The sequence below is a fragment of the Gobio gobio genome, assembly GCF_949357685.1.
Source record: "Gobio gobio genome assembly, chromosome: 10".
NCBI lineage: Eukaryota > Metazoa > Chordata > Actinopteri > Cypriniformes > Gobionidae > Gobio > Gobio gobio.
The window spans coordinates 51,737,657-51,752,619 of record NC_137116.1 but is presented as its reverse complement, the minus strand read 5'-3'; the positions used below and the strand labels follow the sequence as shown (position 1 = coordinate 51,752,619).

Below are 14,963 nucleotides of genomic sequence, written 5' to 3'. Positions count from 1 at the left end.
TCAATTGCAATTGAGTACAACATTCCTGACATTGAACAGCCTTGCCGAATGCCCCTTCTAACCTTTAAGGGTGCACTTAAGCCACCGTTGACCTTTACTACACTCTCAATGTCACCATACATTACTTTAATCATTTCTATGAAAGGCTGAGGAAAACCAAAAACCTCAAGCACTATCCATAAATATTGATGCTCAATTCGGTCGAAAGCCTTCTCTTGGTCTAATGAGACCAGTCCAAAACTTTCACCAGTGATTTTAGCTATATCAAAAATATCTCGAATTAGTCCAATATTTTCTAGAATGGATCTGCCAGGCACACAGTAGGACTGATCCGCATGTATGATCTGCTCCATCACTTTTCTCAGCCTGTTGGCCAAAGCTTTCGATAAAATCTTAAAATCCACACAAAGCAGGGAAACGGGTCTCCAGTTTTTGATTTCTTTCAGATCTCCTTTCTTGGGTAAAAGGGTCAATACTGCCCGCCTGCAGCTCAAAGGCAGTTGCCCTTTAGCAATGCTGTCACAGAAAACTTCCAACAGATCATTGCCCAACAGATCCCAGAAAGCTTTATAAAAATCAACAGTTAGACCATCTAAACCTGGAGCCCGCCCATTCTCCATGCTCATTAAGGCTGCATTCAACTCTCCCAGAGATAATTGGCTCACCAACTCTCTCTTTGCCTCCTCCTGCACTTGGGGTAGGCCTCCGAGAAACTCTTGCAACAGCTCATGATCTTCTGCATATTCACATTTAAACAGCTCTTTATAGAACTCAGCAGCCCTCTTGCGCACATCAGCCGTCTCAGTGAGCTCTTGCCCATTGTCTGCCCTAAGACAGTGAATGGTTCTGCTTTGGCCATTTTTCTTTTCCAGGCTGAAAAAAAACTTGGATGGAGCATCCATTTCAGATAAATTCTGAAAACGAGATCTGATCAATGCCCCCTGTGCTTTACTACCTAACAGATCCTTTAATTCTGCTTTCTTTCCAATCAAAGCATTCACTTGATTTCCAGTCAAATCACTGCCATTTTCAAGCTCCAAAATATCATTTTCTAAAGTTTTCATTTTTTTAACCATTTTCTGGGTGACATTGAAATTGTATTGCACACATAATTGCTGTATTTGCTTCTTCCCCAAATCCCACCATTGCTGTACACTTGAAAATGTTGTCTTTTTACCTCTCCACTCCCTCCAGAAAAAACCTAAACACTCCTTAAAATGTGCATCTTGCAACAAAGCACTATTGAAAATCCAATAGGCACTTTTAATTTTTAAACACCGTATAAAAACACTTGCAATCACCATGGAATGATCAGAGAAACACACAGGATTAATACAACATGATTTTACAATTTGTAGTTGATGTTCAAAAACATACAGGCGATCCAACCTTGCCTTTGAGATCCCACCTTCCCTTATTTGTAGCCATGTATATTGTTTCGTATTTTCATTCATATTTCTCCACACATCCACTAACTCATTGGTTTCAATCGATCGAATCAATGACAACCTAGAAGCCGTATGCGGCTCTGGATGATTTCGATCTATATCATTAGTCGTACAATTAAAATCTCCTGCAACCAGGAGGTAATGGTCAGGATCACAACTCTGTATAGTATTTGAAAGTGTCTCTAAAAACAGCATTCTCTCTATTGCCAGAACTGGGGCATACACATTTATTAAAACAAAGGTTGCAACATCAAATTTTGCTGTAACTTTTAAAAGTCTTCCTTTCACCACTTCTTCCACCTCATATGAAATTGGCAAACACTTATTTGCAAAAAACACTCCAACCCCAGCACTTGTGCTGTTCTTATGACTCAGGATAGACACCCCCTCCCACTCCCTTCTCCAGTCCACTTCATTTACATCATTACTATGGGTTTCTTGAGCAAACATTATATCTATACTTTTCAATTTCATTAACTGGAACAATTGACTCCTTTTCCTAATATCCCTTGCTCCGTTTACATTTAGTGTGGCAAATTTCAAGTCAATCATAAAAAATATATAAAAGAAACCAATCATAAAATTAACAATTAAAGAAGAATAAAAATCAGAATACATCAACTTGAAATTTACCTCACAAATCCAGTCACATTTGTTCTGCACGTAACTTTTGTACCAGCTTTTTCAGTCTATGGAATTCTTGACTTGTTAGCCCTCCATCCCCTCTTTCACTCATCAACGCCCGTGCTGACTCCATAAAGAGTTTTCTATCCGGAAAAAAATCATCTACTACCACATTCCGTTTGCCTTTAGTTATGCTCAAGAAGCGCTGAACCTTCTCCAGCGTATATCCGCTGGGCTCCTGCCTCTCACTCACTGACCCAGCACCAGCTGACCACTCCGCTTCCCCAAAGCTGGCCAGAGAAGAGTCCTCAGAAGAGGAATCATCTGACGAGTCCTCTGAGCTATCATCCCCTCCATCCTTCTCTGATCCTTGACTACTTATTACTTGTCTTTTCGATTGTGTCCCTCTTTCACTCTGCTTTGATTTCCTCTTTACCACAGGAACTTTGAACACCCTTTCTTCATCCTCCATCATCATCACACTGCCCTCATCTACCGTAGCTCCAATCACTTCTCTCAACACTTCCCCCTCCAGTGTCTTTGAATCAGTATCAACACTCATCCCATTTAACTCAGTACTTTTATCCTTGTCCATTATTACAGCTTCTCTAGACTTCTGTGTACTTACAGTTTGCTCAACTTCATTTGTAACCTGATCATTCTGACTATTCACCTCATTCTGGCCCACTTCATTCTGGCCCACTTCATTCTGCTTTGGACAAAACCGCACTTGATGTCCTGTCTCTCCACACCTGAAACATTTCATAGTCTCAGTTGTGGCAAAAATCACATATTCAAAACCCTCCACTTTGAACTTTAATGCCAAGTTTAGTTCATCTACATCACCCTTCAAAATCATAAATAGCTGTCTACGAAAAGAAACAACATGTTTCAGAAACGGTGATTTGCAACCCAGTGGTATCTTTTTAATTGCTGAAACTATTTGCCCATGTCTCGCTAATTCGCGCTCCAGAACCTCATCGCTAATGAACGGGGGAACATTGGAAATCACCACTTTCTTTGCCGGATTAACCAGCGGAAACACACCAATATGTTCGCCTTTTATCACAATCCCTTGTTCTACAACTTTATTAACTTTCTCAATCGACTCCAAAAACAGCACAATTGCACTATTCATTCTTGACGCCGATCTTATACAACTACATCCAACAATTTCTCCAACCGCGAGGCTGCACTCCTCCACGGAGCACTCAACCCCGACCGGCACCTTAATGCCATGCCGGCGCGACAGCTGCTCAAACGCCATCACCACACACACACACACCCGCCGCAGCGGCCAGACCAAAGAAATCCGGCCGCCGAAATAAAACTTTCTACTCTTCCCTTATCACTAACCCAAAATATATTACTTAAAGCAGGAGGGAAAGAAAAGAAAGATCAAAGATCACAAACACTCACCAAACACTCTCACACGCGTCCCTCACTCACTCGCACATGCGCAAACAGAGAGAGAGAGAGAGAGAGAGAGAGAGAGAGAGAGAGAGAGAGAGAGAGAGAGAGAGAGAGAGAGAGAGAGAGAGAGAGAGAGAGAGAGAGAGAGAGAGAGAGAGAGAGAGAGAGAGAGAGAGAGAGAGAGAGAGAGAGAGAGAGAGAGAGAGAGAGAGAGAGAGAGAGAGAGAGAGAGAGAGAGAGAGAGAGAGAGAGAGAGAGAGAGAGAGAGAGAGAGAGAGAGAGATTTAATCCGTGTCTTTACTAATGCGGCAGGTGGAGTCCTCCAGAATCTTCTCAGGTTGTGAATCCCACAATAATCCAATATTTACAATCCCCGAGTGAGGGGGTATTTTTTTCAGCATGGATCTATAAACCCATTACTAGCAGGTCTGCAGTGCTATTTATAAACTAGACAAAGTCTTCAGCCTATTCTGGCTTTGAATTTCTACTTAGGTCTTACTTTCGTCTCTGCACACTGTATTCAGACCTTTGATGAAAGGTCATCAGGAAGTGTACATGTACACTTTGTGATTTATGTATTTTACCTGTTCATGTGTTTTCTTAAAGGTTTAAAAGTAAAAAATCTGATGTTTTTAATAAATAAATTAAACTATTTATACAAAATGTGGTACTATGGTACTTACTAAGGCAAGTATAATAATAGTAATAATAACAATTACACTTTATTAAACGTTATTGTTGTTAATACTGTTAATCATAATTTTGCTTGCCTTGTAAGCTTAATTAGTGGTATTGTATAAGATTGAATAATATTGTATTTTATATAACAATAAATATTTTCATTAGAGCTTTCAAGCGATTAAATTACTAATTAGTTACATGATGTGCTGATTAATTAATCTAATCTGTTTTTATCCTGAATAATATTTTTTTTGTAAAATAATAATCATAATAATAATTATGATTGATCCTTGATTGCCTTAGTAAGCAGCACTAAATATGATACTGTATTTCCTATAATAATAATAATAATAATAATAATAATAAAAATATTATTAATAAGTAGTATTATTAATCAAAATGTTACTTGCATTAATAAGCACCACTAAATATAAAACTGTGTTTTCAATAATAATGTATGAAATATAAAATACATTTATTAAATAAAGTGTTAAGTATTAAACTTAATCCTGTAATTAGAGAACTCGTCATGTAACTCATTCTGCACCATTTGACTTGAACTAGTAAGAAATATCAACTTGTTGTCACTAGCTATGTTTCCATCCACCGATTTGTGCATTTTGGGATATCACATAAAAAAATTTGAATTCATAAATTCTTAAAATGCACATAAATTATGATAAAAACACATTTACAGAATACATTCCTCGATGTGCATCAAAAAAGTCTTTTTTAAAAGTGACTTTGCGATGGGACGGCTAATCTGGACCAACCAGTGGACCGATCTCATGGCACAGAATCTGAAATTCTGTTTTGGTCATCAAAGGTTGTCAAAGGGGTTTGGTTTAACCACTCCTACTGCATCAACTTCAATTTTTCGTTTTTTGATATTTATCGTCAGTTTATCAGGAAGTGACGATTTTGTTCTCTTTTGTTCTCTTCCACTGATTGGATGGATTTTTTATGCAATATTCTGATTTTGCGCATAAGTTAAATTCGCAACTTTGGATGGAAACATACTGGGATGTTACCCTTTCAAAAGGTACTAAGATGTACTATTTGGGTAATAATATGTAGTAATAATTGGGTAATGTACTAATATGCACCTTTTAGGGGTCAATAATGCACAAAGTTGTATCGCCCCAGACACAGCTTTTGTACCTTTTTTTCTGAGTGGACAGGCTAGCAATCACCCTGAACACTCCAACAGCATCACCTTCACCATTAAAAGAATATTTGCCAGATTTCTTTATCTTTTCTAACCGTGGAGCTCTCAGATCCCGGCGTTTTGACGCATAGTTAGTTTTTTTTCACCGGCACAGCCTGCATAGATTCTAATCATGGGCAGTTTTGTCACCCAATGGCTGTATCTCTTGTCTACACTGAGAAAATTGTGTTGTTAATGTGACGTCCCTATCAGCGCTTTTTTAACAATGGAATTGTCAGTGATTGATGGTTTAATACCCTCTGAGGTTCCTCTGCTCTCTTTTCCTGATGGAGTGTTCGGAAAGAGAGTATTACAGCCTGTGGATTTGACTGAGATGTATTTATTTGGGATTTATTGCTTGCGTTTCTGCGATTGGGTGGCAGAGAAATTCACTTTGGGTTCCCCGGTCAAACAGGAAATAGATTATGACAAATTGAGATTCTTTAATTTTCTCATTTTGTGCTGCACTGAAGGACGGATCACATTGGGCTTTTGCTCCGCTGTTGTTGTACGTCAAGTTAACGTAGTGGATCCTTTATTGAAACAGCTCTGTAGAATTTGTTTGCTCACACACTTGTGCTATGGGGCATTTTTAAATGCAGTTCCCGTGTTGAATTGTATGGGAGTGAAATGCTTTGTATTATGTTAGTTGTTGTCTCAGTAGAGCCACAAAGCATTGAGACGTGTCGGTTTCCCATCTAGGAAGTGGAATTGCTTTTTGCACCCACTCGCGTCCTACGTGATCAAACTTTCTCAAACATTTTTGGCGGTATAGCTGCGTCGTTTCATTCTACTTAGGGCTTTTCGTTCAGCAAAAACAAACCTAATTGTGCTTAGGTCCAATTATTGATGATCTTATCTGCCCCGTCCTTGGTTTCGGCTGACGGGGCACTTGCTGCGTGGCAGACAGAGCAGTCCTTGCTCCTTCCTGGATGTCACAGCCTCTCTGAACATCTCGTTCCTCGATAAGATCGGCTGCTTTTAAAGGCTTCTGATGGGCTACTTTTAGATGGCGGCCGGAATGGCGATAAACCACCTTGACTTGAGCTACAAAGAGCTCAGGGGCCAGATGGTATCGGGGAAGCATAAAAGGGAGACGCTGAGAGCGATGTTTCTTGAGAGACTTGTTCTTCAGGACACGACATCCTTGCCTGTGATCGTTTTACAACGAGAGGTTATAGAGGTTACCGGATACGTGCGAATGGCCTCAAGGACAGTGGTCTGTCTCGAGAGGTAGTTAAGTGGTAGAGCAAGGTCAAATCACAGGTGACATGAGGCCGATGAAGGGTTAAACCTACTGCAACTATATTGCACCGTTTAAAGCAGTTAAATAAAGCCTTTTAATTTTATGTAATTATGGATTAAAACTTCTAAGAACAGCAGCTCTGTATCATAGCAACAAGTTTGGCAGGAATAAAATTTGAATCTCCCCGCAGGCCAAGGTCACACAAGATGGTCACTGCCTACTCATCATATTTCTGACTGTTTTGTATCGTATTTAGCTGACATCCATATACATATTTTATCTTAATTTTTTTCTTAATTCTTAATATTTTTTACTATAGTTGTAGAAAAATGGAAAAAATTTATATTGTGTGTGTGTGTGTGTGTGTGTAGTGGCCTCAATGCGTGAAAGGGATATATATACATATATATTGGTGCTGGGGAAAAATGAATCTTGATTAATCACATCCAAAATAAAAGTTTGTGTTTACACACACTTGCATGTATATATTATGTATATAAATATATATTTTTAAATAAAAATATAACATATTTTTCTTAAATATATACATGCATGTATAATCATGATACATTTTTCCCCAGTACCAATATATATCCCTTTCACGCATGAGGTCACTGTAGTTGACAGCTACAGTATTCAAGAAGCCTTTTTTTTTAATTATGCATGGCTTTTGATGGCATAGTTGCACATTGTGCGTCGTTCTATACACTTCCACTATGTGGCAAGCCGTTATATGTGGATTTTTTTTCTCCAAACCAAGATGGCCGACGCCCAGTCAGAAATGCCAGTTGGGTTCGGAATATCCAGCCATTCCGTTTATCCTAGGAGACTCTTGCAGGTTAAAATTTGTAACATCTAAGGAATCATATCATTGTTAAATTTTCCAAGAATTAATTTTAAATTGGAAAGAAATTCTGATTAATTATCTGTCCACTAAATTGGACATCATGCATCACTAGCTATATTTCAGCTACAGTTCATACTATTACTGACTGTTATTCTTGATTTCATTTGTTTTATTAGATTGTAATTTGCAGTTAATCTGATTACGTAATATGTTACTTGTCATGCTTTACTTGTTACATCAAAAAGTAATCTGATTACTGTATGTAATATGTTACTTGTCATGCTTTACTTGTTACATCAAAAAGTAATCTGATTACATAATGCATGTTACTTGTAATGCGTTACTTGTTACATAACAGTAATCTGATTACTGTACGTAATATATTAGTTGCAATGCATTACTTGTTACATCAAAAAGTAGTCTGATTACGTAGTGCACGTGACTTATAATGCGTTACTTTACTCGTTACATAACAGTAATCTGATTACGTAATGCACATTACTTGTAATGCGTTACTTGTTACATCAAAAAATAGTCTGATTACATAATGCACGCTACTTGTAATGCTTTACTCGTTACATCGAAAAGTAATCTGATTACTGTACATAATATATTACTTGCAATGTGTTACTTGTTACATCAAAAAGTAGTCTGATTATGTAATGCACATTACTTGTTACTTGTTACAACACTCAATTTCAATAATTGAAGCTGTAATATAATTTTTGTTTATATTTTTATAGTTTTGACATGATTTTGTCTTTACATTTTTTTTTAAATACACACAGTATTACTGTAATATGTTTTAACTATTCAGTTAAAAAAAAAAATGCATACTGACATGAAAATCTCTTTAAAAAATGTTTTTTTTTTATTTATTTTTTTATGTATTTATTTTTTATCTTGTTTGAATCTTGTTTTTTTAATGCCCCAAGAGCAATAAAAACACTGGAAAAATATCTTGACTGAGTCATGCATGATGTTACAAAAGATTTCTGTTAAAAATAAATGCTGTTTTGAGCTTGAGGATAAGTTACACTGTGAAATATATTAAAATAGGAAACATTTATTTTAAATTGTAATAATATTTCACAATATTACTGGTTTTGTTGTATTTTGCATGAGACATCTTCCCAAAACAGTAAGAATCAACTATAATGAAATTGTACTTTTTTTGTCCTGCAAAAAAACAAAACAACATCTTTTATAAAACGTATCCAGCCATAGTACATTGGAGACGACAGTGGACAAAATGTTTCTTTAAAAAAAATAAACCTGAAGTCCTGATGATGCTAACATCCTCTGAAGGCTGTAAATAGTTGTGGTCTCTTTAAATAGACCTGTGTCCACTTAAGATTGATGTTTTAAGGTGAGTAGCTTGTAAAGACATGGTTTTTATGGATCGCCCTAAATAAACTTTCGTGGTGTTTTTATCTCTCAGTTTAGAGACAATGACAGCGCTCTTTGTCTGAAGAACAGATCTTCCTTTGAGCACCAACATCATCACCTGCTGCATTGTCTGGAAAAGACAACCGTAAGTACAGCTCCTCCGCTCAGCCTGTTACTGGACACAAATCATCATACATTTCTCGACCACAGTGCATAATCCAGAAGCATTTCCTCCTGTGATTTCCAACAGAACCATGAGTTCACAGATGAGCTGACGTTCAGTGAGATGTGTATGACTGAGTCTGTGGGCTATCGTACCAGCCGCAGCACCTCCATCTCCAGCCAGCAGGGGGTGTCGACGTCCTGCTGTCCCCGCAGGGCTAAGAGAAGAGCCATCCGCCTCGCCAACTCCACCGTATCCGTCAGCCGGGGCAGCGTACAGGAGCTGGACACTCTGCAAGTGCACAAAATCTCTGGACCCCAAAGGTAGGACATCAGACAGACCATGATCATATGTTATTTTCACTCCAAAATCAAAAGGAAAAAAAATATTATGAAATATGTATTGTGAAAAGCAATTAAGTAAACTTGATTCTACTTTATTTTGCATAAAGAAAATGTATTTTTAGGACCATTACAATTATCAATATACTATATATATATATATATATCATTATTATTGTATCAGTATTTCATCAATCATTTATTTTTTATATATAGCATGTATATACTCTATATATGTGTGTGTGTATACAGACATACTTTTTTGTTTTGGAAGAAATACTTTTATCCAGCAAGGATGCTTTAAACTGATACAATAAATACACTGTAGTTGTTACAAAAGTTTCTATTTCAAATTAATGCTGTTCTTTTGAAATTTCTATTAGGAAACACTACATGTGAAATATATTAAACTTGATTATTATAAATTGTATAATTGAATTATTTCACAATATTACTGTTTTTATTGAATTTTCATTTAAATAAATGCGGCCTTGGTGAGCATTATTCCAAAATAGTAAATAATCAACAAATGAATACTTTACATATACACACACACACTATTTATACACTATATATATATATATATATATATATATATATATATATATATATATTCAACGGCCCGTCATCAATTATTCCTTACATATATATATATATATATATATATATATATATATATATATATATATATATATATATATTAAAATCATAACAATTATAAAACCAACATAACCTAAAGTAAAATAATGATATAGCATTTATATTTAAAGTAATATTATTTCATAAATGTATTTATAATAATTATGAATACTTGTTTGTATATGTGTATTAATATATGTATATATATATATTAATCCATAATTTTGTTTTAATAACTATAAAAAGTTACTTCTTTATTTTATATTTATTCATTACAATGAGAATTTCGATCTTCATTTGAAATATTTCTTGACATTTTTCTTAAGATGTCTAAATGAATTCATAATTTGTCACAATAGATAATTTATATAGTAATGAAGATGGCACTATTAAATGCAAAAAAAAAAAAAATATATATATATATATATATACATATATATATATATATATATATATATATATTCTGATAAATACAGATACTTTTTTTGTAATTGTTCCACATTTGTTTATGTATATGACCCCCCCCCCCCCAAAAAAAACCCAATAACTTCTGTAACAATGACATTTTTACTGAATATTTTTTCTGTACATGCATTTGTTAACGTGTGTGTGTGTGTGTGTGTGTGTGTGTGTGTGTGTGTGTGTGTGTGTGTGTGTGTGCATCCTAACAGCCGCTCCAGTCTGAACGCCCGGACAGAAGACCTGAAGCTCAACTGTGATGATAGGGATTTCACAGCGGCTATAATCAGTATACCCACCCCTCCCGCCAACACCCCTGACGAGAGTCTGCCGCCCTCTCCTGCCATTCCCGGAATCTTACGCAACTCTCGCTCTCCCTACACCCATGAGACAGTGAAGATCTCCTCCTTATAACCGCCACAAGCACACAAGCATCCCCCTATTGCACAACAGAGAGGAAGTGATGGGGGCTTCTCCCAGGAAAGAGCGCAACGCCACAGAAAAGACAAAGTGCATCTCGTAACGTATCTGCTTCATTCCAAATCGACAATTCGACGCAGACTCGCATGAGCTGACGTGCTTTTTGTGACCCTGTTGTACATCGGAGGACCCCGGACAATTCATGCAGACTGAACCTAGGCGCTCGGGGGAGATCGAAAAGACAAACTCAATCCGATGCATTTTACAATGATAAATCAGCAGTCATAGTGGCACAGAAGGCCTTTTACTTTTAAAGATATGCAATGTTTCAACAAGCAGGAATTATGCCTATATACATCCACTGCGTAATACAGTTGCAGGAGAGATTACCAAACGGTGGGAATGATCTTTGCAGGGAAAAATGCAATTACAAAAAAAACGACGGCCGATATAAAGGAGTTGGCGTATATGTATCAATATTTGTATCATACCTCTTTAGATCACATGCATCTTTAAAACCCCACGAAAAAAGAGAGAATTCTGAGCAATCCTACCCAAACGTGCATGTTGATGTATAGTAGATACCATGGCAGAGAATGGAGCCGCCAACATGCTACTCTCACACACTTTTGCATGAAACTTCATTTACCTCTCTTTAGTTTGTCCTCTTTTCTTTCTTGACATTGATCAAATAAAATAAAAAAGAGATGATATTTACAGAGTATTAATGATCAAACGTGCTGCACTAGATCTGCACATTAGAAAAAAGAATGATAAACAAACAAACAAAAGAATTCAGGCATGTTCTTTGCAAAAATCTAAGGCTGGATAGTGCGGTGGTGAGTGTGCACTCGCGTGCGTGTGTGTGTGAGAGAGAGGGCCGACTGGAAAGGACTTGTCTTATTTGATCACAGATATGCATGGATACCGTTGTAGGTATTTTTATGTGTTTTCTCCCATGGGAAAATAAATCGTTTCTATAGCATTTTAAAGGCAAATTGAAGGCGTTTACCACTGTCATTGACTTTTACAGCAGTATTTAGAGTCACTTCAACTTATTTTTCATTTGGCTTGGTAATTAAGTGTAACCTTTAAACCCTAGCTAGCTATTTTTATACAGCAGGTCATGCATCGAACACGGCTGTGTCCAGTGAGCCATTTCTCTCATTTGTTTTGATGCTCGTTTAATGTTTATTTCAAATTCATAAGCAGCAACGAGACAGGCAATAATAGTGTAATTATTTTTTACTACAACTGAAAGAAACAGTTAAGCTCAAAACAGGAGGAATGCAAATTTGCACTTGACTGTGATGAAAAATATATTTGTTACTCTGTTTACAAGCATTGTTATTTTTACGTTCTTTTTGGTTCTGTCTTCCCCCCTTCTCTCTCCAGCTTCATAAAACGGTGTGAAGTGGTAAATTTAGTAATTGGTCAGGCACCTGCTCATTTTCGGCAGGGGTTTTTGGATGAAACGGCTCCCGGTAGAAGATTAAAGAGTTAGATATCAAAAGCACAGAGGTGTAAAGTCTATTCCACAAATAAAGTGAACAGAATTCAGAAAACACCATGTCTGTTTTGCTCTCAATCACATCTAAACGTCGGTTATTTGGTCTGAAATGTTGTATCACGTCATCAACAGTGGCATCAAAAATGTAATGTATGTTTTTATGGTCTTTTCTTCAGATATGCTGACACCATCTGATATTTTATAGTGCTAATCTTGAAAGCGCTGGTTAAGATGTTCACTTAAAGTCTCATGGCTAATTGTTTTCTAGTTTTCTCCTGAGGGAGCACTGTGTAATTGGCTATCTATTTGCATAATGTAAGAACTTGCCATTAAATCATAATAATTTAGCTGAGCGTAATTACCCACACCGCAGCCAATCTTTTAGTGTTAAGTCAACTTGAAATACATTCAAAATCCATTTTACTTCTGTAATGAGATATATGTCTGAGAGGAACAGGATATTCAAAGCTGGAAATATATAGGGAGGGCTGCTTTTAACTTAAGGGAATTAACTGCATGAGGAAATGAAGTATGTTTTTATGTTAAGCTGCACTGAAACAGAAGTATAGTGAGGATTTCACACGCTTTTAGCGGCTTTTTGAACCCAGGCAGGAATATAGTGTCGGCTCACATCTGGTACGCATGGAATCAGAGAGAACAATTGTTTTAAAATGAATTTAGAAAATATATTGGGTGACTTCTCGATTCATGCCGACTTGAACTCTGTGCCCTAGCCTATAGGCTAATAATGGCATAACTTTGATATGATGATCAGTTTATTGGATGTTCTGTACATTTTATTTGATTATAGGCTTGTTTTATGTAACCAAAGCTGTAACATCAAGTCCAGGAATGTGATTCAATATCAAGCTCCACTGCACCTTCATTTCTTGCAAACGTGGATAAAGCTGGCCAGGTTTTTGCATTTCTGGAATTTAAATTGGAACGGGAATGGGAATGGCTAATGGATACCTTTCTCCAGGTACTGCAAACATCACAAGCTGGTAGTGATTATTAGAAACAACCATAAACTTTTGCATTTGTGATATATTTAAAAATGTTTGCTTATTACTGAAAGTCATACGGGTTTGGAAGGACATGAGTGTGAGAAAGGGTAATGACAGAATGTTCATTTTGGGGCAGGGCCGTAATAACCATAGTAGGGGTACAAGCCCCGCCCCCAATAATTAGAAATGGCTTCAATCTAACTCTATTTTTCCTTCTTGTTGAAAGATGTGAAATCGCTATTGTGGAGTTTTTATTTTGCTATTTGAGCAAATGGGGACACAAAAACATATATAATGTATACATAATACTTTGTATACTTTAATGTAATGTATAATGTCACATTTCCGGGTTTCTCAGAAGCGGAAGTCGTCGTTGTTGGGTTCACTTTTATAGCTGTGAATGAGAGAATACATTAAATATATATTTTTGTGTCCCCATTTGCTCAAATAGCACAAGAAAAAAATCAACAATAGTGATTTCACAACTTTCAAAAAGAGGGAAAAAATGGAATGAGATTGATAACGGCAGTGAAAAGAGTGAAATATGTTAATTTTACCGTCACTCCCATAGACACTGTATTAGAAACACCCTCACAGCAGCAATAATTTGATGCAAAAGTAATATAATACAAAGTATTAATGTTATAAATGTACATGCATTTTAAAAAAAAAATCTAAATACATATATAATTGATCTTGAACTTGATCACCCTCAAGTTGTTCCAAACCTGTATGAGTTTCTTTGTTCTGCTGAAAACAAAAGAAGATATTTTGAAGAATGTTTGTAACCAAGCAGACCATTGACTACCATAGTAGGGGAAAAAATACTATGGTTGCTCTATCTGCTTGGTTACAAACATTCTTCAAAATATATTATTTTGTGAGAAACTCATACAGGTTTGGAACAACTTGAGGGTGAGTAAATGATGACATAATTTTCATTTTTGGGTGAACCATCCCTTTAAGGACTGTAGCTTTTTCTGTGAAACAAAAGTTAAATGTGTCTAGAATAGTTATCAGTTTTCAGTGACAATGACATAAATTATAAACCACGTATGAACAATGTCCAGAATTTTCATGCTAGTCTATTAGATTTTTAACAAAAATTTAATTTGAACCACAGGTGGGGTAAAATGCTCCCACTCTGACAAAGAAATTTGCTTTATAAGTTTACAGCAAAATCAGAGTACAAGCATGTTTTAGCATTAAAAAGGCAAGCCAAAATAACAGCAGATAAATATGAATATTATTAGTGAACCATTTGGAAAATCAACCTTTTTGAAAAATATTGTAAGCTGATGGTGACTAACTAGCTAGCTGATGCTAATGTGAGGTAATTTTTAAATATAAAGTACAAATATTTGTATTCAACTACCTAGTTAGATTACATTTGATGGAGAAACAAAGAATGTGATGTTCAGAACATGCTCTACAGTATTTATGATAGTGGGAATCGATGCTTTTCCCCCACTCTACCCTAATATTTGACAAATGTTTTACTGTTTGCTAATGATGATGGCCTGTGAAGGGAAATGGTTACGCAACACTGACCTCTAGCTGCAGTTGGAG

The 14,963-nt window shown here is 36.3% G+C and overlaps 1 protein-coding gene across 1 annotated transcript in view; it reads left to right on the top strand.

The window, feature by feature from the left end:
• Nucleotides 1-12,438, top strand: part of kcnd1 (potassium voltage-gated channel, Shal-related subfamily, member 1) — a 112,080-nt gene extending 99,642 nt beyond the window's left edge. Inside the window, exons 5-7 of the mRNA XM_079828002.1 lie at nucleotides 8,908-9,000; nucleotides 9,106-9,341; nucleotides 10,670-12,438. Coding sequence (XP_079684128.1) covers nucleotides 8,908-9,000; nucleotides 9,106-9,341; nucleotides 10,670-10,871 — 531 coding nt within the window. The 3' untranslated portion in view covers nucleotides 10,872-12,438. The remainder of the gene's footprint in view (nucleotides 1-8,907; nucleotides 9,001-9,105; nucleotides 9,342-10,669) is intronic.
• Nucleotides 12,439-14,963: the final 2,525 nt, after the last annotated feature.